The sequence below is a fragment of the Lepisosteus oculatus genome, chromosome 2 (assembly GCF_040954835.1).
Source record: "Lepisosteus oculatus isolate fLepOcu1 chromosome 2, fLepOcu1.hap2, whole genome shotgun sequence".
Taxonomy (NCBI): domain Eukaryota; kingdom Metazoa; phylum Chordata; class Actinopteri; order Semionotiformes; family Lepisosteidae; genus Lepisosteus; species Lepisosteus oculatus.
In genome coordinates, this window is record NC_090697.1 from 76,657,204 (window position 1) to 76,683,833 (window position 26,630).

General features: G+C 50.5%; 2 protein-coding genes across 4 annotated transcripts; one reads left to right on the top strand and one right to left on the bottom strand.

The window, feature by feature from the left end:
* Positions 1-3,934: 3,934 nt before the first annotated feature.
* abt1 (activator of basal transcription 1) lies at positions 3,935-8,185 on the top strand. The gene is made up of 4 exons (XM_069184264.1): positions 3,935-4,159; positions 4,975-5,288; positions 6,248-6,423; positions 6,962-8,185. Exons 2-4 carry the CDS (start codon positions 4,976-4,978, stop codon positions 7,355-7,357), a joined length of 885 nt encoding a protein of 294 aa, XP_069040365.1. The 5' UTR covers positions 3,935-4,159; position 4,975; the 3' UTR covers positions 7,358-8,185.
* Positions 8,186-9,918: 1,733 nt separating this feature from the next.
* Positions 9,919-23,976, bottom strand: comta (catechol-O-methyltransferase a). 3 transcript variants are annotated; one of them, XM_069184284.1, is made up of 5 exons: positions 23,718-23,976; positions 15,133-15,421; positions 13,085-13,278; positions 12,074-12,205; positions 9,919-10,583 (listed from the first exon to the last, which is right to left on the bottom strand). In XM_069184284.1, exons 2-5 carry the CDS (start codon positions 15,419-15,421, stop codon positions 10,404-10,406), a joined length of 795 nt encoding a protein of 264 aa, XP_069040385.1. In that variant the 5' UTR covers positions 23,718-23,976; the 3' UTR covers positions 9,919-10,403. The 3 variants fall into 3 exon arrangements, with proteins under 3 accessions (XP_069040385.1, XP_069040378.1, XP_069040392.1); XM_069184277.1 differs by having other exon boundaries at positions 23,300-23,975; XM_069184291.1 differs by lacking the exon at positions 23,718-23,976 and adding an exon at positions 22,922-23,269.
* Positions 23,977-26,630: the final 2,654 nt, after the last annotated feature.

The window sequence follows — 26,630 nt, forward strand, 5'->3', positions numbered from 1 at the left end:
TTGCTCGTATGAAAACGTGCGGAAGAAGAAAGAGAGAGGATGTCATCCTGCTCCCTGAAGGCAGAAACTCTGTCTCACCCCAGATCTCACACAAATCCAGTGAGCTAATCAATTCATGGAGCTGAGCCACTGAACCAATGAATTTATTTATTCTTAAAAGAGTTTAGATTTCTTCATGCTTTTGTCGACTTTCTAACAGTACCGGACTAAAAGCAGGACTTGGTAGACACCAGATGGATAATAATAAATGTAGATTGAACAGATCGAATAGATCAATTAAACACGGAACATTACAAGGAGAATGAACTCAAGCATTAAAAATCCACAAAGCCTCTAACAAGCCCAGCCCAGAGGACTTCCCGGAATCAACACGGAAACACAACCAGAGGACGCAAGTGGAAACTACACGGATGTGCATTTCAAAATTGTGAAAGGAGCACTTCTTTACCCAAAGGGAGGTGGGAGTCTGGAACAAGCTACCCAACACTGTCGTTGAAGCCGATACCCTAGTGTCTTTCAGGAAACATCCTGGGATCAACTAGCTACTGACAACCAAACATGCTAGACAGCCTGACTGGCTCCTCTCATATAGTACTTTTCTCATCTTCTTATTCAATGCTCTTCCCAAGGTAAGAGCTAGAAAGCCCCCCCTGGCCAGTTTGACTACAGACAGGGAATGTTCACTGGCTCACTGTATGCTGTGTTACGTGCGCAGAATAACCACTGGTCTGACGTCAGAGAGGGGATACAGCCTTGCCCCTACCCCAGGTGCGCTGGCCTTTTCACTGATTTATATTTAGATGGAGAGAAGTATCCTCTGCTCGTGTTGTAGAATATTGTGTGCCCCAAACCCAAGCAATGTGTTTTAAATATTGCAGGAACACATGAGCACTGCGCACAGGGCTATACATAATTTAAGCATGGGAAGATGCAGGAACTCTTGCTGTCCAAAACAGAGGAAGAGGGAGGGTGAAGTCCAGGCTGCCTCAGCCCTGCGCCCCCATGCACTTAACTTCCTGTCCAATTCCCTTCTCCTCTATTGCCTGGTTAAAATGAACAGTTTTCTGTTCTTACTCAGAAAAGCTCCTTTTGATGAAGAAAGAAAATGACCAAAGCCAAGAGAGCAGTCCTAATCTATCTGCACACGTTGTAGTCTTACCTTATAAGACGACACGAACAGCCTGGATGAGCAGATAGTGTGCATTAGGTTACTCAGCCATGACATGTGACACAACTCCAAGCCTGATAAGCAGGAGACTTCAGTGGCTTGGCCCGTGTGCATTGTGTAGAGGCAGACATGGGCAGTCACACAGAAAAATTACATTTATTGCAAAGATGTGCAAAGATGGTGAAGCAAAGAATTAGAAATGTTAATAAAGGCATATTTTAAAATGCAGCACCGATGTCCCAGTAAAAACAGAGGAGAACTCTGCTGGCTGGCTTCAAATAGTTGCAATGCATTTGCACTCATCACTGCCTGCAACAAAGAAAGCAAAGCTCACAGGAGAGGCTTTGTTAATGAGAAGATATTGTGTGGTGCAGATTAATATTACTCTCAGACAGTATGTTCAAAGTCTGCCTTCTCCCTTGTTCACTCCACTGGGACCTAATTTTCTTTTCCTAGGTTGCAGTCACTGTGGTCAGCGTGGAGCCTGTGTGTTGTGTGTTTATAGCACTTCCACCTGCTTCTGTAGAGATCCTGCAATGAGCCCACCCAAGTCGAGCTACCTTCCCATTGCACAGGACAGGCCAGAGTCTTTACAGAGCAATTGCAGGTACTTTGGAGTCTCCTAGTAAGGTTTTGTAAGTAAGTATGGGTTTTGATAGAGCTGATATATTAGAATGTGATGTGTACAATATATCACACCTGAGTCAAGGTGTCATGTGGCAGGTGTTTAGGGCTGATGATCATATCTCTAGAGTCCTGAGTTCATTTCTGGTCACATGTGCCACAGTCTGTGTGCAATTTGCATGTTGCATGCTGTAATGTACAGATTTGTATGTTCTAGTGCTCTGTCTTTTCTTGATTCATAAAGAAAAGAGCTCCATGCCTCAACCCATTCATCTGCTGTACTAAAACCATCCTGGATAGTCAGGAGGTGGTTCTGATGACAGAAGATGACCAGTCACTATTCCTACCATAAACTCTGAATTTGTAACTCTACTAGATTATTAACATTACAATATGTACAGGAGCTGATATTTTTTGTTATATTACCATATTTCTCTGTATGTTTTATAGATAGCTGTTTTTATAGAAAAGGTTGTTTGAGCAGTGTTGTCCAGTCCTGGGGGTCCTGGAGGTATGGTCAGTGTGTCTGCAGCAGGGCTGTCCAGTCCTGAGGGCCCTGAAGGTATGGTCAGTGTGTCTGCAGCAGAACTGTCCAGTCCTGGTCCTGGAGGGGTCAGTCACTGTCTACAGGACAGGGTGTTGTGCACTGTGAACATGTGTAAAAGCCCAGCTGCCAGTTCTCCAGTTCCAAATTGAGCTTCAATACTTCAGAGGACTAACAAGCAAAGGCAACTCAATACGTGCTATTTCAATGAAAATCTAGAGTGCTTAATTCAAGCAGTTCTGCACACTCTTGTGAAGCCCTGAGGCCAGTCCATCTCGCTTATTCATTTCCTCTGGAGGCTCGCACACAAGAGCGGGCAGTTGGACCCTCTTTGTTGGTTTTACATCGCCACCTTGTGTCTAGAAGTGGTAACAACAAGAAATTAATGCCAAGAAAGAATCACATTTCGGGTGATTCTAGAGCAGATGTGTCCAATTTTGGTTCTGGAAGGCAGGTGTATCTGCAGGTTTCCTAGGTCTCCTGAAAAGCACCAGAATCTGCGAATCCGGGTGACGGTGTAAAATTGGTCCTATTAAGCCAATAATGAGCTGATCTGGGTCATTAAAGCTGTGTTAGACTGAAAACTCACAGATAATAATAATAATAATAATAATAATAATAATAATAATAATAATAATAATTATTAGTTCAGGTGGGTAGCTGCGTCAGCATGCGTAGGCTGCAAAGGAACAAGTAATAGGTTTATTCCATGCTGAAAAAAAAGAAGAAAGAGAACACAACGTTTCGGCCGTGGAGCCTACTTCAGGTGTCATAAGTAATTATAATAATAATTGCTTACACTTATATAGCGCTTTTCTGGACACCACTCAAAGTGCTTTACAGGTAATGGGGATCCCCTCCACCACCACCACCAGTGTGAATTATCCACCTGGATGATGCGACGGCAGCCAGAGTGCGCCAGAACGCTCTCCACACACCAGTTCTCAGTGGGGAGGAGAGCAGAGTGATGAAGCCAGTTCAGAGAGGGGGGTTATTAGGAGGCCATGATTGATAAAGGTCAATGGGGAATTTGGCCAGGACGCCAAGTACACCGAGATACACCGCCCCTCCGGGACCAGACGTCATCTAGATCAGAGCAAATCAGCGTGCAGCCCCCCCAGCCCGCAGACATCACAACCTCTCTGAAACCGACTCCTAAATTAGAACATCATTCAGGCCCTGCGGCAGACACACTGACCGGCCCCTCCAGGACCAGGACTGGACACTGCTGGTGTGGACTCACTGACCCATCCCCCAAGATCAGTTCCGTGGACCCCCCAATGCCACACAACTGAGTCTCTGTCCAGTCAGGTGATGCTGTCGGACTGTAACAGACAACATGATCCCAGTACAGCGGACACACAATACCGGCTTGATCTATCACAGACTGCCCTGAGCATTGCATATTCCGTTTGCTCCCCTATCTGTCAAATAAACTGCGATTAAAATTCTTTGAATGGGTTTTCTTTATTTCTTATTGGGTCCAAATCTATTAACAGCGGCTTTGCGGACGACATTCCTCTGGACACGTTCAGGCAGCGGGCCTTAGAGACGCCGACGCGCAGACGCAGTAGACACGGTGAATGCCGTACTGAGCATGCGTAGCTGTGGCAATATGGCGACGTCCTGTTAGTGTGCATGTGTTTTTGTGAGATCGAATAAGTTCGCGTTTGGAAGTTACATTTGGTTTTCGTGGTTACTTGTATACACCTAGAGAAGCAGAACCCCGACCGAAATATAAGCGGAGACGAGAAAGATTGTGGCGACGCTGACGCGAGAAATTAGAGAAATCAGGGTTTCGTTTGGACTTCTGTTCCGGAAAGGTAAAACGGTTTGGAGTTTTCTAGAAGTCTTTTATAGTAAAGGTTTTGGTAATAAAATCTTAGAGTGGGACGCTTTGTGTTATTTCGTTTAGGCAGTTGAATTATGAATAAGCGGCGTTTCGTCTTTTATTTTTAGTATTATTATTGATTGATATGATTTTCTGGACAGATATAAATGTACTTTTTCGTGGTCACAACAGGCACTCTTGCTATTGCTGGCGTTTGTACTTTGGTTTTCTGCTTGTGCTGTCTTTTTCTGTTGCGCCATTAGAAACTGCAGCAGAGAACCACTTGTGGGGTCTGTAGAACAGACCACTTCAATACCTCCCTTGACTGAAGTGTTCAGAGCGTGTATTTAACACCCTTTAACTTTCTAGTATTGGAAAACTGTCAAAAAGTTCAAAAAATAATTTGAGCGACTTGTATTGCTAAGGACACCAGTCATTCTAGTTTCTCACTTTTCTCCTCCCTTCCCTCTGGTCAACTTCATAGGAGCATAAAGGCACGAACTTCCAGATTCAGAGACAGTTTGTTTCCCCCACCAGCTGTCAGATTAGCGAACTCTACTCCAACCACTGACCAAACTCATCTACATTTCTACTCACACTCGTGGTTTTTTTCTCTTCTCAGAACTGCTTGTCTGACCTGCTTTTTAAAGTGGTATGTTAACTTCTAGTTGCTGTTCTGTGCTTGTTGGGTGATTCCTTAGCGCCTTTGTATCGGAGCATACATGCAAATAAAGATTTCATTGCACTTGTGCGTGTGGCAGACCAGCTGAACGTCTTGTGCTCCGATGTGCTGTTCTCTCGCTGCAGAATGTCGGACCAGGGGGAGGAGTTTGACGGAGAGGGGGAGGTGCCTGAGACGAAGGGGGAGGGGTCTGGAGGAGAGGAGGAGGGGCCGATGAGCGACGACACGGGGGCAGCCGGGGGCGAAGCTGGGCAAGGCCTCGCAGGGCCGGGGGCGACGGAGGGCGAGCGCTCGGCAGCGGGCACCAAGCCCTCGGGGAGGAGGGCGGTCCCGGGGGTCCTGTACCTGGGCCACATCCCGCCCCGGCTCAGACCCAGGCACGTGCGCAACATGCTGTCCGTGTACGGAGAGATCGGGAGGATCTTCCTGCAGCCCGAGGGTGAGGACCGCCACCCCGCTGTGGCCCCCGAGCTCACGCAGGAAGCTGTAGCCCGAGCTACAGTTGGTTGGCACTTTTCCTTGGGGACGTTTCAGTGTTGTCCCGGAGGTTGTGAATGAAACCAACCTGCATCCATCCACCCACCCATCCATCTCCTAACAGCTTCTTCCAGTGCTGGGGAATCGCAGGGAGTCTATCCCGTCAAGCAGTGGGCACAATGGTGGCACTGTGGCTAAGGATCTGCGCCTGTGGCTGGAAGGTTGCCGGTTCAAATCCCGCAGCCAGCAGAGGAATCCTACTCCGTTGGGCTCCTGAGCAAGGCCCTTAACCCCAACTGCTCCAGGGGTGCTGTACGATGGCTGACCCTGCGCTCTGACCCCAGGCTCTCTCCCTATCTGTGTGTCTGTGTGTCTCATGGAGAGCAAGCTGGGGTATGAGAAAAGATAATTCCTAATGCAAGAAATTGAACAGGGTTAATAAAGTGATGTTAATGTTAATGCAGGAGGCTTCCTGGACGGGACACCAGTCCCTCGCAGGGCACGCCTGGGCCAGTGTTCCCAGAAGCCAGTTCACCTCCCTGTATGGTAATGTCTTTGTCCTGTGGGAGGAAACCCACGCGGACGCAATCCCAGAGCCCAGTGGCATGCCAGTACGTTGCGAAAGTTGGCCCTGGTGTTAGTGTGTACGTCACACTCGAAGCTGATGTTTATGTCCCGGGCATTGTAACGTCAGCTATTTCACTCTTACAGAGGGCGCTGGCTGCTTAGCCAGAGGAGTTGAAAATACGGTCAGTAAGAGTTTTTCGTGCTGTAGGTGTTCACACAGCTGCCCGAGTGCTTCCTTCGCTTCGCCTGCATCGAGGTGTTGGTCTCCATCGCGTTCCCCGTTCGTGTTAGTTGGTAGGAAGGTTGTGCTGCCCTCTTACGCCTCCGTCTCCTCTGCCCCTGGGCCGCGTCCAGACCACTCGGTGAGGAGGAAGAGGAAGAAGGCGGGCTCCAACGCCAAGTCCTTCGTCGAGGGCTGGGTGGAGTTCAAGGACAAGCGGGTGGCCAAGAGGGTGGCGGCCAGCCTGAACAGCACTCCCATGGCAGCGCGCAAGAGGAGCCGCTTTCACGACGATCTGTGGTGCATGAAGGTGCGCTGGGAGCTCCTGACACCCCTCCCTCTCTCCGCCCACCGGCCCCCTGCCTCCCTCTTCCTCTCTCTCCGCCCACCGACCCCCTCCCTCCCTCCCTCTCTCTCTCTCCGCCCACCGACCCCCTGCCTCCCTCCCTCTCTCTCCACCCACCGGCCCCCTGCCTCCCTCCCTCTCTCTCTCTCTCCACCCACCGGCCCCCTGCCTCCCTCCCTCTCTCTCTCCACCCACTGGCCCCCTGCCTCCCTCCCTCTCTCTCTCTCTCCACCCACCGGCCCCCTGCCTCCCTCCCTCTCTCTCTCTCTCCACCCACCGGCCCCCTGCCTCCCTCCCTCACTCTCTCTCTCCCCGCCCACCGGCCCCCTCCCTCCCTCTCTCTCTCCACCCACCGGCCCCCTGCCTCCCTCCCTCCCTCTCTCCCCGCCCACCTGGCTCTCTCTCTCCGCCCACCTGCTGCATCGACTGTCGTTCTGGTGGCCCTGATGTCACAGACTCCCCACCTGTCTCTCGCACACTAACCCCCCCTCGCCTGCCTCAGTACCTTCACAGGTTCCAGTGGTGTCACCTGAGTGAGCGCCTGGCGTACGAGCAGACTGTGAGACAGCAGCGCCTGCGGGTGGAGATCTCCCAGGCCAAGAAGGAGACCAACTTCTACCTGGCCAACGTGGAGCGGAGCCACAGCCTGGAGAAGCTGAAGAAGAGGAAGAAGAAGGAGGGTCAGAGCTTCCTGGAGAAGACCTGGGACTTCACCCAGCGGCCCACCGAGGACGAGATCCGGCAGAGGCGCCTGCTGAAACAGAACCAGCCCCGGGGCCGGTCCAAGAAGGAGCTGGCGAAGGCGCTGGAGAAAGCCCGGGCCATCCAGGAGAAATCCCAGTCCAACGTTTCCCTGCTGGCCAAGATCTTCAACACTGGGGCTTCCCAGGACAACTAGATAAGGTTCCCGGGCCGTACCGGTGCAGACCGTGCTTTCCGGGACATGTGAACATCGGTGAAAAATTTATCGGGTGGTTCACTGTGGTTCAGTGAACTGTCCTTGGGTCTCCTGGCACACCTGATCAATACTAATGCACAAGGAATTAGAGGAAGTTTTAATGTTGTTCCTGCTGACATCTGGAATGCAAACTGTGGCATCAGGGCCACCATAGGATAAATCCATTGTACTATTCCATCTGGGCAGTATATTGACTGCCCACACACAGACAGTTTAGATTTGGTTGAATATAAGGTGATTGTTTAGTCCAGAGAAAACAGTGTTTTTAAGTCCGAAGCTCAATAAGTGGCCACTCATCTGAGCTGCCGTGATCGCCTCTCGATCTGGCACACCTGGGATAGCTGGGGCTCATCCTTCTTCCGGAACGGGACAGCAGACAGCAGACCGCCTTGGAGACGAGAAGAGCGACAGGTTCTTGTTCGTGGTGAAGGCTGGGACCTGCGGTCTGTCTCCGCCGGCGGTTACCTTTCCCCTGTTGACCCGCTGAGGATTGGGATGTGTGTTGCTCCGGATTTGGGGAGGGGAGTGCATCTCCATTGGATCCTGCTTCCCGGATGTCCGATTTATCCGTTTCTCTCATCTGACCGGTGAGGGAAGCCGCAGACTGCAGGGAACCTCGGAAGGGTGTTCGAACCACACCGATGGACCTGGTTGGACAGCTCACCTGCCTTGGTCGAAGTTCTTTCATGCTCTCTTGCTGTTCTGACTTTATTGTAGCTCTCTTTGACATCCGGGGAGAAGTCTCTCAATAAACAGCCCAGTGTTGTGGTTCTGTCTCCCTGTGGCCCCTTGTGTTCAGATGAGAAACATAAACACTTGATTTACAGCAGGGTAGCCCACCTCAGTCCTGAGGGTCTGCTGTCCAGCAGGGTTTATGGGTCTCTTAAAATTTCAGCTTCTGCAGGACAAGGAAAGGGTTCGACTTGTGCGGCTAAGCTGATAATGAGTTTGGTCAGGTAATCGAGGGCTCAGGTGGAAAGAGACCCAGACCCCCTCTGGCTGTCCTGATTTGCAGGTACAGAATTCCAGACTCCAGTTTCCAAACTGGCTTTGTGATTTTTCCAAAATTCAGATGGCAAAATATCAGGGCTGTACGCTATAAATAACTTGCACATGAGATTAAAGATGTGAACAAATGCGTGCACAACGAATATTCACACCCAACCGATATTTCTCAAGAAAGAGCTGGATGAGGTCCTCAGATCAATTATCTGCCAACTACTGAGGTTGCTGCTGGAAGAGGTGTTAGTGGGGCCAGCAGGGGGCGCTCACCCTGTGGTCCATGTGGGTCCTAATGCCCCAGTATAGTGACGGGGACACTATACTGTAAACAGGCGCCGTCCTTCGGATGAGACGTAAAACCGAGGTCCTGACTCTCTGTGGTCATTAAAAATCCCAGGGCGCTTCTCGAAAAGAGTAGGGGTGTAACCCCGGTGTCCTGGCCAAATTTCCCCCCTGGCCTTTACCAATCATGGCCTCCTAATAATCCCCCTCTATGAATTGGCTACATTACTCTGCTCTCCTCCCCACTGATAGCTGATGTGTGGTGAGCGTTCTGGCGCACTATGGCTGCCGTCGCATCATCCAGGTGGATGCTGCACATTGGTGGTGGTGGAGGGGAGTCCCCATTACCTGTAAAGCGCTTTGAGTGGAGTGTCCAGAAAAGCGCTATATAAGTGTAAGCAATTATTAAATTATTATTATTATTACTGAGGGACCTACATGTGCCAAATAGCTCCACTTGTTTTTAACCTTTGTTCTTATCTGATAATACTATTAATTAGTAACTAACAATTGCAACTCACACAAACTTTCAGATGTTCTTGTTGATTCTTGTTGGTGCAGTTGTTAACCCTTTATATGGTCCGTTTAGATAGATAGATACTTCATTGATCCCGTAGTTTATATCAGGATTGTAACAATATACTCTATATAACATCAGAACTCCTAAAATTATTTATAACAAATTATTTTAATGTGTTAACTTTGTATCGCAACATGTGCTGCACAGAGCCGGGTTTCTGTTTATGTTATTCAAAGGGATTGATTGCTCTGAAAGGTGTGAATTTTGGATGATCCTGAGCCCGTGTTGATTCTCAGCAGTGAGTCTTTGCAGGCTTCAGTCACTGAAACCCCTTAAAGAAGTCCAGGAGAGTCTATTGAGTTAATCTGAGTTTAGTCTGAGATTGTTATATTTCAGTGTATTTTAGGTCACTTTTCAGACCTGGGTTTTGGGAGGTCGGCTCTGGACAGGTCCCTCTTGATTCTGCCAATGAAAATTACTGCTCACTGGATATCCTCCTCAAAGAAGCCCAGATTCAGACTTATTCTACTGGTGGGCCTTTGAAGTCCCGAATGTTTACAGACGCATAAATCTCTTGCTAGTTTTAAAGCCAGTAGTGGTTAGATTATCGGTCAACCCGAAGTGTGAGCTTTCCAGCACAGACGGGTCTGTCCCAGAAAGAAAGGGGATTGGCAAATGAGTCAGAAAACACGGGCAGTGAGAATGTTACCAAATGTTTTATTTTTAACACGAGCACGTATGTTTAGTAAAGTGGATAGGGGCTCATCAAAAGCCTGTTACAAAAACAGCATTGTGGTTTGTAAGCGGATCAGTCCACTGCTCTGTCCACACAGGGAGCATACCCCCCCACCCCCCGGAAAATGGACCAGGCCGCTTCTCTCACTTGACCGTTAAGGCCGGAGCGCTCTGCCCTCTAGGGGAGAGAAGGGGGAATAGCAGGTAGTAAAAACAATTAGCAGTGTAGCTAAATAGAATGGAAACAATTCTCTAATTATAATACGGAAAAGGGAATATCGAGCATTCTGGGGCAGACTAGCTCGAGGCTTTTCTCTTCCCCTCTGAGATGTGGGCAGAGGTACGCTCCCGTGTTTCCACGTCTTAAAAAACGTCTTAAAAATGAAAATAGGACACAAGCGCACGGACGTTGCGCGGCCGTCGGTCGGCCGGACCCTGCGAGCGCCGCTATCCCAGGAAGACGGACTTCTCCAGCCCGTCCTCGACGTACGTGTACTCGAGGTGCGACTTGAAGTAGCGGCTGTCGTAGCGGGGGCTGCTCCGCACGTACGCCAGGTACTCGGGCGCCCCGGGGCAGATGACGTTGTCCGCCAGCAGCACGGAGCCCTTGTGCAGCAGTCCCAGCTCCTGCAGGGTTGGGGGGGGGGTCAGATTAAAGCGATCACTGTGGCCCAGGGTTCGAGCGGCTTAAAAGACAAGAAAGCACTACATAAAGCAGTAGCTGGATTCCGATCATGGGGGGGCTGAGGGTGCCAGAATGAGCCCCTGTAGCGCAGGGGTGCCCAGTCCAGGCCTGGGGATCCCCAGAGCTGCCAGCTTTCATAGCAGCTGAGCTCTTTCCTCGCATGAATCCTTACCTGCTTGCCTGGCTCCTCTGCAAGTTCATCTATCCAGTGAAAAGGTTAAGAGGTTTCTTTCTACTTAAGAACAGTAGTAAGTTAAAAGGTGACCTGTTTTTTTGATCTGGAAACTCAGAGCTCAGATTAAACCTATTCTTAGGGCTCGATTATTTAATTGGGTGTTCAGGTGGAACAGGGGCCAGCAGGTGTGGGCTCACCAGACCTAGGTTTGGGAGCCCCTAGTTTAGACGGCTGTCCCTCGGGCTGTCCCGGGACACTGCTCTCTGAAGAGACCGGAATACCTGCTAGCCCACAGCCCAGCAGGGCTGACCAGAGTGGCAGCAGGTGGTTCAGCGAGGTGGTGTGTCTGAACTCGGTCACCAGGGTCTGCCACTCACAGCTGCGCCACACGGACACGCTGGGGCCTCCACACAGCTGAACGTCCACACGCCACCGCCTGTCCAGCAGAGCGGTCAGTGGTGCTGACTGAAGTCTGGTGTGGCTGTTGTCAAGTGGGGCGGTCAGTGGTTTGGACCGAAGTCTGGTGTGAGCTGTGTCCAGCAGAGCGGTCAGTTCTGACTGAAGTCTAGTGTGGCTGTTGTCCAGTGGGGCGGTCAGTGGTTTGGACCGAAGTCTGGTGTGAGCAGTGTCCAGCAGAGCGGTCAGTTCTGACTGAAGTCTAGTGTGGCTGTTGTCCAGTGGGGTGGTCAGTGGTTCGGACTGAAGTCTGGTGTGAGCTGTGTCCAGCAGAGCGGTCAGTTCTGACTGAAGTCTGGTGTGAGTGTTGACCAGTGGGGTGGTCAGTGGTTCTGACTGAAGTCTGGTGTGAGTGTTGTCCAGTGGGGCGGTCAGTGGTTCTGACTGAAGTCTGGTGTGACTGTTGTCCAGTGGGGTGGTCAGTGGTTTGGACCGAAGTCTGGTGTGAGCTGTGTCCAGCAGAGTGGTCAGTTCTGACTGAAGTCTGGTGTGAGTGTTGTCCAGTTGGGCGGCCCGTAGCTCTGACTGAAGTCTAGTGTGGCTGTTGTCCAGTGGGTTGGTCAGTGGTGCTAACTGAAGTCTAGTGTGGCTGTTGTCCAGTGGGGTGGTCAGTGGTGCTAACTGAAGTCTAGTGTGGCTGTTGTCCAGTGGGGTGGTCAGTGGTGCTGACTGAAGTCTGGTGTGAGTGTAGTCCAGCAGAGTGGTCAGTAGTTCTGACTGAAGTCTAGTGTGGCTGTTGTCCAGTGGAGTGGTCAGTGGTGCTGACCGAAGTGCGTTGCGCCGTGCAGGGGGCTGACGTACCTCCATCAGTCTGGTATCAGGCAGGTACCAGTCTTTCCAGTGGTCCAGGAAGACTAAGTCGAAGCTGTCGATCCCAAACTTCTCTCGCATCTGCGGGATCAGGTCACCTGAGGAGCCCTCCACCAGCTGCACCTGGACGACAGCCAGTGTCCATCACTCAGCCCGGCGGCACTAGACCACCCCCTGCTGCCAGACGGCCAGCACCATGCAAACACCTTCAGGGGGACCACAGCAACTGACCTGCTCACTTTGCACAACTGATTCTGTATTTTACTGTATATATATTTATTACTTTCTTTTTCATCATACGAATATGTCTCTTTATTTGTTAACGGATTCCAGTTGTTTCCTGCCTGCAAAGCACATTTCTGATCTGGAGCAAGGTAAGTAAGTGAGCTGTGGGCGGACGAGGCTTCGGCCAGACTGGCCAATGACCCGACCTGCCAGCAGCTCTCCCAGAGCACGTGACCCATGCACAGATAAAACAACACCCGCACCATCGTTCAGCCTAGAATATAAAACGAGTGTGAGCTCGATACCTGTGCCACAGACCCCAGTCGTGTTAAGATGAGCCTCCTTGACAGATCATTTGTAAGACAACACAGAACCCAGAGTGGAGCAGACACCTACACAGCAGTGTCTCTAAAGTTCAGGCCTGTGCATCAAGAATATAGGCCCTCAAGTAGATGTTAATGTGGAATGCTGACGTTTGTATACCACAGCTATCGAAGTACTGGAGGGAAATTGAGAAACTCCCAATATTTTTGGGGGGAAGTTACCTTTCACATAGCTGGGTTCACTGCAGCATACACTGTAAAACACTACTGTATATAAGTCTGAATGCCCGTATCTGCAGTCCCTGCCCTGGTTCTGCAGTGCTACAGGCTCTTCTGGTTTCTGGAGCAGTCCAGTCTGGGCTCATGAACAGAAGCAGTAGCTGTTATTGCAGTTGTGTGGTCCTGCTCTCCTGCATGGGGAATCCGACAAACCCCGTTGGGCGGCGTGTGCTACCTTGTGCTCCAGGCCAGCCCAGGCGATGACCTGGCGGGCCACGGCGGCGTTGGCGGGGTTGAACTCCAGGGTGATCAGGCGGGCGCCGGGGGGCAGCAGCCGGGCGATCCGCATGGTGGAGTAGCCGCAGTAAGTGCCCAGCTCCAGCACGGCTCCTGGGCTCACTTCACACACCACCGAGTCCAGGATGGTGCCTGGGGGAGCGGACACGCACACACAGGGGTCCTGAGGTCAGTCCTGCGTGCGTGCGTGTGTCTGCAGCCACTCCGCAGTTACTCGGGTAACGCGGCGTGTGTGTGTGTGCGTGTGTCTCGGCGCGTGTGGGTGCAGTCAAGCGGAGGTCTGATTGGCCCTGCAGACTTCAGGAGCCCTTCACTTCCTATTGAGGGCAGAATCGGCTGACGAGACCTCGGGGCAGAGGGAGGGGGAGGAGGGATGGGGGGGCTGTTTGCAGGTGAAAGCAGAGGCTCAGGAAGAGCAGCAGGGAGGGCGTCTGCTGAAGGAGGTGGAGGGTGCAGGAGTTACAGGCTGAAGGCAGGATGGCGGTTAGTCACAGGGCCCTGGGTTCGACATCTGCTGCTTGTGTCTGTCTGTGAGGAGTCTGCATGTGTCCCTCCCCCGTTTGAGTGGGGTTTTGCCAGGTGTGGGTTCTAGGACAATCTGACCTGCCCACGAGGACACGCTGAACGGTCTGATCTTTCTGCTGAGATCACGCTGGAGAGGTGACTGGGGGTGACACGGGCATCATTAACCAGTTAAAAATAAGATCATCCTGGGTGGCCAGTCTCAGCCCAGGGATTGCTCCAGGCCTGGAGCACAGGTTGTCACTACAGCACTGCAGTAGTTTGACTAACGCGATGCCTTGTCAGTGCAGCTAGTAAAAAAATAAAAAAATAAAGTCTTAGCAACAACTTTCAGACGTGGCAAGCATGCAATACAGAAAAGTGCAACAATAAGGCAGTGGGAAAGCTGGAACAGACATCAGGAAGAGGTCATTTTAACTCCATGACATTTTCTGCCCCAGAACAGCTCTTTCAGTTTCCTGGGAAACCGGTTTGCAGGCCGACAGACGTGGGGCACTGCGGAGCACAGACTGACCACCAGGGGGAGCCCGTTCTTGGCTCTACAATGTTTCTCTGTTCGACTTGTACAATTTGTAAAACTTACCATGTTTGCACAACTCAGGCTAGAGCAAAGTTCAAAGATGTACATCTCCCACTGGATATGATGCAATCCAAGTATAGGTATCCTATATTGGGGTTCTCAACCGTGTTTCTGGTGACCCACGACACTTTTTATGTCAAGCTGATCTCTCAGTTACATAACTAAACCTTGATTGATCTAATAATAGGATTCATTTAGGATATTGTTCCTAATCATGTTGGATGTTGCATTTTTAACTACTTTTGTTCCTTATTATGTTACCAAAAATATTACAGCAAGGGTTCCTATCAAGCACCTCATTACTGTAGTTCAATCAAGGAAACTAAAACTGTGAGGTTGTGGATCTGGTGTCCCCAGAGCCAGGACTGGAAATCTCTGTCCTAAAGAGGTTTAAGCTTAATCCCAAAGCAGGGGACAAAGCTGAGCTGAAGTGATCTACTTGTGGATCTTTGTATGTGTTTTTTCATGTTTTTAAATAAATGTTGAATTCCCAATTATTTTTGTTATATCCCCAGAATCCCCAGAGCACCCACCAGCTCTGTGTTTTTCATGTCTCAGTTTACCAAAACAAACCCCACCACCGCACACAGGGGAGAGTGAGGACAGGCTCCTCCTCCCACCCACCTTTCAGCCAATCAGCTTTTGACATGTCACAGGCAGCACATCCTGGGAGGCTGAAGGGGGCGCTGTGCTTCTGTGAGCCAAGAGAGCCCTAGTTGGCTGGCCCCACCCTAGCCCGGTCACGGTCAGCTAATGACACGACCGCAGCTCGAACCCGCGATGGCAGAGCTCCGCTCGCTCTCGGGCCCGCGCTGGTACCGGGTGAGCCGCGGTGGGACCTCCTCGGATCGGAGCAGTTCGGGGAGACGGGTCCGGGCGCTCACCCTTCTCGTCGCCCACGTTCATGGCCCACTCCTTGTGCCGGCAGAAGTAGTCGATGGCGTCGATGACGCTCTGGGGGTCCCCCCTCGCGGCGTGCCGCTTCACGTGCGCCAGCATGCGCTGAGGCCGGGACGAGCGGGTCAGCAGGTCCAGCGCCCGCTCCAGGATAGTGTCGTTCCAGAGCAACGCCAGCGACCCGTTGTACTGCGCCAGGGCTGGGATCAGCCAGCGGGACAGCGCGTAGAGCAGGGAAAGCCCCCCGCCAACCAGGCAAAGACCATACAGCCACATCTGAGGAGGGAGAGAGGAGAGTGGGAACCAGCAAAATCCACTCCTACAGACAGGCCTGGTGCAAGAAGAGCAGGTAGACAGTAGCTGATGAGCTCGAGCCAGTGAGATACACTCTGTACTGGGACATGTCTCAGAAAGGGGGTGGACACTCTGTACTGGGACATATCTCAGATAGAGGTGGACACTCTGTACTGGGACATGCCTCAGACAGGAGGTGGACACTCTGTACTGAGACATGTCTCAGAAAGGGGGTGGACACTCTGTACTGGGACATGTCTCAGAAAGGGGGTGGACACTCTGTACTGGGACATGTCTCAGACAGGAGGTAGACACTCTGTACTGGGACATATCTCAGACAGGAGGTGGACACTCTGTACTGGGACATGCCTCAGACAGGAGGTGGACACTCTGTACTGGGACATATTTCAGACAGGAGGTGGACACTCTGTACTGGGACATGCCTCAGACAGGAGGTGGACACTCTGGACTGGGACAAATCTCAGACAGGAGGTGGACACTCTGTACTGGGACATATCTCAGATAGAGGTGGACACTCTGTACTTGGACATGTCTCAGATAGAGGTGGACACTCTGTACTGAGACATATCTCAGATAGAGGTGGAAACTCTGTACAGGAGTTGGACACTCTGTACTGGGACATATCTCAGACAGAGGTGGACACTCTGTACAGGATGTAGACACTCTGTACTGGGACATATCTCAGACAGGAGGTGGACACTCTGTACTGGGCCATATCTCAGACAGAGGTGGACACTCTGTACAGGAGGTGGACGCTCTGTACTGGGACATATCTCAGACAGGAGGTGGACACTCTGTACTGGGCCATATCTCAGACAGAGGTGGACACTCTGTACAGGAGGTGGACGCTCTGTACTGGGACATATCTCAGATAGAGGTGGATACACTGTACAGGATGTAGACACTCTGTACTGGGACATATCTCAGACAGAGGTGGACACACTGTACAGGATGTAGACACTCTGTACTGGGCCATATCTCAGACAGGAGGTGGACACTCTGTACACAGATTGTAGGAAAGAATTGAGAAGATCATAGGAGAATTTGTGGTGATTGATGGAGGAATTTGAAACCCTGAGTTTTGTTTGCATTTTGTGGAGGACCTTGCATTGCTGACTGCTCTGGTCATACTTCAACCTCCAGAAACTAACTTAGGGAGGAAATTCTTTGCAGAAACATGTTGCGGATGTATGGACCAAGCTACCCACCCATGTTGTGGAGAGCCATGCCCAGATTATCGTCACGAAATGACTGGATGAGATCCTCTGATCCATTATTTACTTACTCGCAAACAACTGAATGAGACCAACTGAGACCGAAAAATAAACCAAAAGTTTGCCAAAGCTCTGCGCTGCGATTCCTCTGTAATCGCGGTATTGTGCCCGTCAAGGCGAAGCGGCAGGGCCGTGCCCTGTGCTCGGGGCTCGGGGCTCGGACAGCGGGGCTCGCTCTGCCTGCCGGGCAGGAGTGCACTGGCTGTGCCCAGGCCCCGTGCCAGTGTGCTGTGATCTCCGGGCTCGGTGCCACTGCCCGCGGTGTGTGCCCTGCCGCACTGCTGGGCTCCAGGTCACATCAAGCTTGCTGCTGTCAAGAGCCCCTCACTGCGCTCAAACCTTCCTCTTTCTTTCCTTCCCCTCTCTCTCCTCCTTGAAAAGAGAACGGGAGATTGCTGGCTGCTCCCCCTGCAGCAGTTCAATAGTCTTTTGGATTCCCTTCCTCTCTCACCCCTCCTCCTCTCTCTCTCTCATTCTTTCTCCCCTCTCTGCCTTGGATCAACTCCCTCTCCCTCCCCTCTTCCTCTCCTCTCTCTCCCTCCCCGCTTTCTCTCCTCTTCCTCTCCTTTTCCTCTCCTCTCTCTCCCTCCCCTCTTCGTCTCCTTTTCCTCTCCTCTCTCTCCCTCCCCTCTCCCTCTCCTCTTTCTCTCCTCTCTCTCCCTCTCCTCTTCCTCTCCTCTCTCTCCCTCCCCGCTTTCTCTCCTCTTCCTCTCCTTTTCCTCTCCTCTCTCTCCCTCCCCTCTCCCTCTCCTCTTTCTCTCCTCTCTCTCCCTCTCCTCTTCCTCTCCTCTCTCTCCCTCTCCTCTTCCTCTCTCCCCGCTCTGCTGAGAGCTCTGGGACACAAAGGCTCTCTTAGAGACTGAGCCCTTCTTGCCCTGGCGAGCAAGGGGGGGGAGGAGGGGGGAGGGAGAACGAGGAGGAAGAGAGGTGTAGGTGCCTGGAGAGAGAGGAAGACGGGGGGAACTGGGCAGGAGACAGGGAGAGATCGGGGGGGGGAGAGACAGGCGGAGGGGGGGCTGGTGATGTGAAGTGTTTTGGAGATCACAGGAAGTGGAGGTTGATGCGGTGTTTTGTTTGTTATTATATTAAACACGCATTTCATTAGCGCTGCACAAAAGAGCAAAGCGATGGAGATGGAGGGGGAGTGGAGCCTGTTTTCTGAATGTTCCGCACATCCACATAGCACAGGCAAGCTCCTGGCACAGATCAGGCTCCTGGTGCACAGTAGTTCTATCCTATTCTTGTTTCACATTCGGCACAAATTGTGCAGCTTACTGAAGAATCCTAAGCATGTATATTTAACAAGAGTTCCATGTCTGATGCACGGATTCGCATGTTTACTCAGACTAAGGCAGAAAGCTGGGACGAGCCAGAATCTGGATCAAACAGCTGCACAATGGGACCTACACCTGTCATCACTGTGATGTTACTGAATCAGAAAAAGGAGTACAAAATGAGTGCAGGTGACGTAATGTCTCACTCTCTTTCCCACACTCACTCTCACTCTGTCACTCATGTCACTCTCATACTGTGTCACTCCCACAGTGTCCCACTCTCACACCGGCACACTCTCCCATATGGTCTCATGTTTACACAAAGTCTCCCATCAAACTGTGATGGGCTGACGCTAGCAGTCTCCAAGTCTAACTCTCTGTTGCTGCAGTACAGAGCCCTGATTGGAGAGACAGGCCCAGTACGGAGCCCTGCAGTGGAGACACAGGCCCAGTACAGCCTGCTGTTGAAGAATTGAAACCGGCACCATCTCCTGGACCCTGTCTCTCAGCTCCTGTAGCTGGGAACACTGGCTCAGCTCAGGCGTCAGTCCTGCCAGCTGCAGCAGGATCCCAGGGACGTGCTGTCCTGCGCAGAGACGTCGTGATCCCGGTGTAGAAACTCCTGGCACGACCGGCAGGGCAGGACTGAAACGTAGCCCAGCTTCCAGAAACGGGTGTGTTTTGATAGCAAGGGAGCCAGCAAGAGTAACTGGAGAAAACGCAACCATGAAATTACAGAAGTGAGACGTGTTTCCTGTTTACTATAATAATACCCCCGTGATTAAGTCCCCAGTATAATCATTGGCCCAGTATATCTCAACAAGCCTGAGAAGAATGTCTTTACACAGTCCAAGCACATTACTCATTTCTAAACAATGTCTGCCAGAGTACATGAATGTGTCTCTCAAGGTAGCTGGGTTAGACACAACAATCGATTCTCCCCTGGGATGCTGAAAAGTCTGTAGTAACAGAGCACAATTCTGGACAGACGAACACGCACACACACACATCCAGAGGGACACTGCGCTGCTTTCCTGCAACACACCGACAGACGCAGACACAGAGGCGTCGTTCCTAACAACAGCACGGCTGGGTTATTGTGTAACAGTTCTCTTCTTTGCGGGTACAGTATATTAGGTAACCCAGGACGAGCAGGGGGGCTGTTTAATTAAAGATCTACCACACAGCAGTCAGAGATAACAGACTACACTACACTGTGGGACAAGGTAGAAGAGGTTTGCACAGAAACAAATTCAATTCACTGCAATTCAGGTTTCACCAGTTGCAGGTTCAGACAGTTCATGGGGCGGAGTGGTGACTCTGTGGCTCAGGATCTGCGCCTGTGGCTGGAAAATTGCTGACTCACATCCAGCAGCCAGCAGAGGTATCCTACTCCGTTGGGCCCCTGAGCAAGACCCTTAACCCCAGCTGCTCCAGGGGTGCCGTATAAATAGCTGATCCTGCGTGCTGACCTCAAGCTTCTCTCCCTGTCTGTGTGTCTCATGGAGATCAAGCTGGGGTCTGCGAAAAGACAAATTCCTACTGCAAGAAACTGTGTATGGCCAATAAAGTGATCTTATATGCACAAGCTGCTGGTGCCTTGTGCCAGAAACCTTTTTACTCTATAGGGAGTAAATTTGTGTTGACTGTAGTCAAGATGAAATGAGAGATCACTCCCCTCCCTGTTTTCAACCTGTGCTGTGTCCCTGGCACTTGTGGTTTGTGTTCATTAAAAATGAAGCCGTCCAAACAGCTGTGCAGCCTGAGTCTACGTCCTGGTGCCACCATCTGCCCGGTGAAGGCAGCAGCCCTGTGTGCACATGTGACCTCAGGCGTCTTTCTCACCTGTGATGGGCAGATGCTGGCAGAAAAGACACTATTTGATCAAAGCTCATCAACACCTTTGTGTTTTCCCAAGTTAACTACAGTAATGCTCTACTCGCTGGGGTGTCTAAATCTATATTGAACAGTATGTCCAAAATTCAGCAGCCAGAATCCTGACCAGGTCTAGTGCAACTGTTCACATTACTCCTATCCTGGAGTCCTTGCACTGGCTTCCTGTCATATTCCATGTTGACTTTAAAACCCTCATGCTCACCTACTGTATAAGGCTCTGCATGGTTTGGCACTTCAGTACCTGTCTGAACTACTATCGCCCTACTCCCCACCTCACAACCTTCACTCTTCTAACTGTCCCCCAAGCCCCCAAGGATATCAGAGAGTCACCTTCTCTAAACTCCTTCACATCCAGACTCAAAACCTTCTTTAGAAGAGCTTTTACTGAACTGGTTCCATTCTTCATCCCTCTGCTCCTACTATACTAAGTATCACCACCCACGGTCTCCTCTGTGTATTGTAATTGTATTCTTTTTATTTATTGTTGTTTTCATTCTGTAAAGTGCTTTAAAGGTGCTATATAAAATAAAGTTTATTATTTTTTTGTTATTATTACTATTACACAGCACAGCCTGCTGAGGCTGTGACTGCTCAGGTTCCACACGCAGGCTTCCCATGATCAACTGCATGATCCGCAACCCATGATCAACCGTGTCCATTGAGCTGCTCACACCACTGGACCTGCTGTCAGCTGGTCAGCTTTGCCTGAACAAAAGGTGTCCAGAAACAGAAATGAGCAAAGGGTTAGTTCCTCCTCTTTCTCGCCTGCTCCCACAGATCGTGACTCTGTGTGTTAAACCTGCTCCCTCTCCCATAGTTTGGGAGAGAACTTTGTCCTGGCAAACACAGAGCCTGTGCCGTCAATCCTTTTAGGATCTTCCCAGCTGGAATTTATGTCTGGTGTCCTGACTCCTTACGGGATGGAAACAGGCAAGACTCAAAATACGGCGACCCTTTCTGAAAGCCGTAATAAATATTTCAGGTGGGTAGCTGCGTCAGCATGCGTAGGCTGCAAAGGAACAAGTAATAGGTTTATTCCATGCTGAAAAAAAGAAGAAGAAAGAGAACACAACGTTTCGGCCGTGGAGCCTTCTTCAGGTGTGAGAGAGTTATCACCTGCAAGTACACAGCCACCACCACACTCATTCAAGGCCCCTCAGGACAATTCCGGATCACCCAGACAGCATCTTGTACCTCCAGCAACCTTATTTACTGTATCTCTTGCAGTAAATGCCCAGCCATCTACATTGGAGAAACAGGAAGGAGACTCGGAGACCGCTTCAGAGAACACGTCAGGGCTGTGAAGATTAAAGATCTCTCCAAGCCCATTGTTTCTCATTTCACCTCTGACGGCCACGACCACTCTAATCTCTCCGTCTGTGTTCTCAAAGACGGTTTTCCGAACTCATACATCAGAAAGACCACCGAGACTAAAATTATTCTGCAGCTAGGATCACACATTCTCCCTTCCCTTAACGACAGATTACTGTTCTTTTAAATTTTCTCCATTCATTGGTACAGGTCTGAAATCGGTCTTGTCAAGTCTGGTGTCCCCCAGGGCTCAATACTGGGCCCCTTGCTCTTCAGCATTTACATGTTCCCACTTGGTCAGCTTTTAAGATCACATGGCCTCAGCTTTCATTTTTACGCTGACGATACTCAAATATACATCCAAACCAAACCCGACACTGACGTGGCTGTCTCTATTCTATCTAACTGCATCTCTGACATAAAAATTTGGATGACTCAAAACTTCCTTCATCTTAACTGTGACAAGACTGAAGTCATGCTTATTGGTACCCCCCATCAACTTCGTAAAGCCAGTCCTGTAACCCTGTCTGTAGATGGCTCTGTACTAGAGCTTCAATCAAAATTGAAAAACCTTGGGGTTATATTCGACTCTGGCTTAACATTCGACCCACATGTACAGCATACTGTCAAAACATCTTTTTTTCACCTTAGAAATATCGCAAGACTACGCCCTATGCTATCATTAACTATGGCTGAAAAGCTGATCAACATATTTGTATTCTCCCGAATTGACTACTGCAATGCTCTGCTCCCTGGTGTATCTAAATCTACTCTGAACAAGCTGCAGTATGTCCAAAATTCAGCAGCCCGAATCCTGACCAGGTCTAGTACAAGTGTTCACATTACTCCTATCCTGGAGTCCTTGCACTGGCTTCCGGTCAAATTCCGCGTAGACTTTAAAATCCTCATGCTCACCTACAAGGCTTTACATGGCTTGGCACCTCAATACCTGTCTGAACTTTTATCGCCCTACTCCCCACCTCGCAACCTCCGCTCTTCAAATTCTGCCCTCCTTACTGTCCCCCAAGCCCGTCTACATTGTATGGGCGACAGGGCCTTCTCCTGTTATGCCCCCAAGCTCTGGAACTCCTTGCCCAAGGATATTAGAGAGTCACCATCTCTAAACTCCTTCAAATCCAGACTCAAAACCTTCTTCTTCAGAAAAGCCTTTACTTAACTGGTTCCATTCTTCACCCCTCTGCTCTTCTTAATACCATCTTCCACGGTCTCCTCTATTTTTATTGTTGTATTGTTGTAATTATAATTGTGTCCTGTCTTGTGAAATTTTCTTATTTATTGTTGTAGTCTTCTTATTTATTGTTATTGTCATCCTGTAAAGCGCTTTGAGAAGCCACCTTTAAAGGCGCTATATAAAATAAAGTTTATTATTATTATTATTATTATTGGAAGTTTCATTTCACACCTCTCTGCACCCATTCTGACTTCACACCTCTTGATTGGCCTCTCTTTCTGTCCCCTGCTCCCGCCTCTCACTCCTCCTCCCTCCCAACCTTTGTTCTCCCGCTACTTTACCTTTGCCTACTGCCCTGTCTCTCTCACACCTGAAGAAGGCTCCACGGCCGAAACGTTGTGTTCTCTTTCTTCTTCTTTTTTTCAGCATGGAATAAACCTGTTACTTGTAATAAATATTTGTCTATATTCATGATCGGCCCCGGCTTCCTGCCACACCCTGCACCCACACAGACCTGCACCGCTGGGCTCACAGGAGCCTCCCCGCCCCGCCAGGCAGCAGGGCTGCGCCGCAGCAGCTGTCCTCCTGCTACCTGTGGGGTTTCTCCGGCGCTGGAAGCGCTGGACAGTCTCCCAGTCTCTCACCAGCCACACGAAACCCTGGCAGCCGAAGTGGTTCCGAAACACCGCTTGGGTTTTAAAAGGAGTTTGCAATCACCAGACGTGTCCTATTCCCCCCAGCACACACACACACACACACACACACACACACACAGCACGCACCAGAGCAGTCCCTGCTCCCTCACCCCTGCGCTACGCCTGCGGTGCACCGATGACAGCCAGGCTATTCTCCAGAACAAGCAAGAGAGGGTTTCCCCCAAAACAGGTCTTACTTTAAACCGCAGCTGCAGGCAGGCGGGCAGGCAGGATCCTTAGGAAGAGGTTTTTGTCTCTCGTCGTCTGTCTCACCGACTAAGTCCCACTCTCCCTCTCTCCACCCCCCTTCTCTTTCACTCATGCTCTTTCAGCCACCCTCCACCCCCCACCTTCCAGCCTCCAGCTCCCTGCTCCCAGCTCAACAATACTTGAGTTTCATGCTTTCCTGGGGGGGAGGAATGGGAGGTGGTAGGGCCGAATTTAGAAAGCTGGGCTCAGAGGGCCTGACTGTGACAACTACAGACACACAGACACAGACACAGACACACACACACACACACACACACACACACACACACACACACACACACACACACACACGTGCTGGGAGTCCACGTTTCTGCACAGGAGAATCTCCAGCTTTTCTTAGCCTGCCTGCAAACGTCTCGTCTTGCTTCTGAGTCTCAGCTGCTCTTCTGTCGTCTTCTGCTGTTTTAATTGATCTCGAAGTGAAGGTCTGAAGTCCAAATTTGAGCTGTCCGGGAAGTGACGAAGCCGAGCGCTCAGAGGTCAGTGGATGATGCAGGATGGACAGGCAGGGTCAGAGGGTTAAGACGGGGACAGTCTGCCAGGCTGGTGGACAGGGTAGTAGTGAGCAGACGGAGAGAGGGCGCGTGTGATAGAGCAGAAGCTGAGTATTTATAATCCTGCTTGATCCAATTGTGTATTAATCCCTGTCTCTCCTCCCCACCTCCTGCCCTCCCTCTTTCCCTTTCCTGACACGCAGTATAGCCCAGGCCCTCCCACACAGGCACAAGCACAAACACAGGGCGCTCACCCAGCTCGCAGCCTGATTCAAATCCGTGTTTGATAAGCTGTACTTTGGAGCAGTAAGTTTATACCGGTATACAAATACGCCCAATGAAGACAAGTTCTCATGAGCACTGCTGGAAACGGCCACCAGAGGGCGCAACAAAAGAAAGTGTGACAGAGCCTTAACTCCCTCTGGTGGCCGGTTCTTGAAGTGCTCCTAAGAACATTTCTTCGTTGGCTGTTTGTATGTTTGTGTTTTCGGGTATGTGGCGCTGTTGAAATCTCCGCGTGATGGTGTCAGGCATAAAGGGCTGTGCTGAGTGGATAAGCTGACGGGTGTCTGTAAGGCAAGTCATGTGATTGCAGGAGCTCAAAGGAGGACAAAGATGTCCAGGGAGATCTCATACAGACTGTTCTGGAAGCATCTCTGGGAATCCCAGCTTCCACGCCACAGCTGGGCCGCTCGCTTCTGAACCCCACAACTCTCGGGGTAAGGTGTGAGGACGTGCCTCCTGTACTCGTTTGTAAGTGCGCTTCCCTGAGGTTTTCTGCGTTTATCCCCTGGTTTGTGTTTCCTTCCTTTTACACACTTGTGAAGAGGCCCAGTGAGGGCTGACCAGAGATTTAAAATCAGGTAGAGCAGGAATAAACACAGCCGTGAAATGTGCAGGGATTCACTGGCAGCTGGCTGGAGATTCAGCTGGAAAAGAATTACATTGTGGGTGCATTTACCACAGTCCATCACAGTAAGATCACGTCCTACACTGGTAACTGTGTATTAGGATGTGGTGAGGTTAGGACCCTTCCTCTGAAGGCTTCTTTTTTTACGTTTCTTCCACATTTTGCTAATGTTTCACACTCGACAATCGCTTGAGTATTGAAGCCAGCAGGCAGGCGAGAAACACACGGACGAAGAGGAGCCCTGATGCGGAGTCTCTGCGTGCTGTTCATCCTGTGCCAGCTCTGACAGAGTGACCTTTCCCTTCTGTGAGCGCCCCCAGGCTCTGGGCACACAGCGCACTGCCCTACTGCGCCAGTCACCTGCAATCTCATCACCACATGCATAGAGCACAGAACAAGCGCTTATGAGTGCACATACAGAGGATCAAGGGCTTGTGAGCACACACACACAGAGGAACAAGGGCTTGTGAGCACACACACAGAGGAACAAGGGCTTGTGAGAACACACACAGAGGATCAAGGGCTTGTGAGCACACACAGAGGAACAAGGGCTTGTGAACACACACACACACAGGAACAAGGGCTTGGGAGCACACACACAGAGGAACAAGGGCTCGTGAGCACACACACACAGAGGAACAAGGGCTTGTGTGCGCACACACAGAGGAACAAGGGTTTGTGAGCACACACACAGAGGAACAAGTGCTTGTGAGCACACACACAGAGGAACAAGGGCTTGTGAGCACACACACAGAGGAACAAGCACTTGTGAGCACACACACACAGAGTAAAATATGCTTGTGAAGTGTACACACACACAGAGGAACAAGGGCTTGTGAGGTACCCTGCCTTGTTTCATCTGCAGCACTGGAGATATTAAATGTGCACTTTTGCCCTTTGGGAAAATCGCAGAGCTACCTGACAGATACGTTTTTTTTAATTCTTTCTGTATAACGTTGGGAGTGCTTGTTCAACGTTCACAGCTCAGTGTGCCAGTTTCCATGTCATTTGGCACTTTTTAATTTGTCCCCTAAATGGCCTTTTCCCCAGTGATTGATGCACGCACGTCTGCTCCGTGCTTTTCCACTCTGCCTCCCAGAATGAGCACAGCTGCTGTGGCGGATCGGGCTGTGTTCAGTGGGGGCGCTCCTGTAGAGAATCTCCAGGGCTGGGTTTAGTCAGATGTTAACTGTCCTCTCCTGAGCAGGAGAGGAGGAGCCATCTTCATAAAGAAAGATGAGATGAGAGATGCAGATTGAATAATGAATCAATCACGTCTATGAATTAATCAATTGCATCTTGCAGATAGGAGGGAACCCCCAGACCCAAATGGATATGAGCGGTCATTATGGGACAGTTTAAACGCACTGATAAGGAAATATCGTGAGAGCACCAAAATTGTTCCAGAGCACGTTCAGCAATAGGCTGATCCCACCACGGTGCGACAGGGGGCGCTACAGGAGGTCATTCTTGCCTTCTGCCCTAAGACTGTACAACGCCTCCACTGTGTGTCTGGGCAGGGGCAACATTGACCTGTTTTTGGACTAAACATAAAACTCTGCTTCCATCTGGTTTTTTCCTGTTTACAACTGTTTTATGTGCAAGATATGCTGGGGAGTTGTGCAATATATTTATAATGCGCAATACATCTTGCTGTGTCCAGTAGTTTCGGGTCTCCTTTTGTATATTTTGTACTGCGAGCAACTCTGTATAATCCATTTTTTTCCTTCTACTGCACTTCCCACTGACTGTATTGACTGTATGGTATTGTTGTATCATTTCGTTACACTGTGCTGTGCTTGACTTTGTTAAGCTGCCGTTGCACTGCAATTTCCCTCACGGGATCAATCTATT

Bases quoted from the DNA above. Each gene is read 5' to 3' on its own strand.
- abt1 (XM_069184264.1), top strand. From the start codon at position 4,976: ATGTCGGACCAGGGGGAGGAGTTTGACGGAGAGGGGGAGGTGCCTGAG. The intron at 5,289-6,247 runs GTGAGGACCGCC...GGCCGCGTCCAG, and splicing joins GATCTTCCTGCAGCCCGAGG to ACCACTCGGTGAGGAGGAAG. The intron at 6,424-6,961 runs GTGCGCTGGGAG...CGCCTGCCTCAG, and splicing joins ACGATCTGTGGTGCATGAAG to TACCTTCACAGGTTCCAGTG.
- comta (XM_069184284.1), bottom strand. From the start codon at position 15,421: ATGTGGCTGTATGGTCTTTGCCTGGTTGGCGGGGGGCTTTCCCTGCTC. The intron at 13,279-15,132 runs GTGAGCGCCCGG...CCGCTCCCCCAG, and splicing joins GAACGTGGGCGACGAGAAGG to GCACCATCCTGGACTCGGTG. The intron at 12,206-13,084 runs GTAGCACACGCC...GCTGTCGTCCAG, and splicing joins GGGCTGGCCTGGAGCACAAG to GTGCAGCTGGTGGAGGGCTC.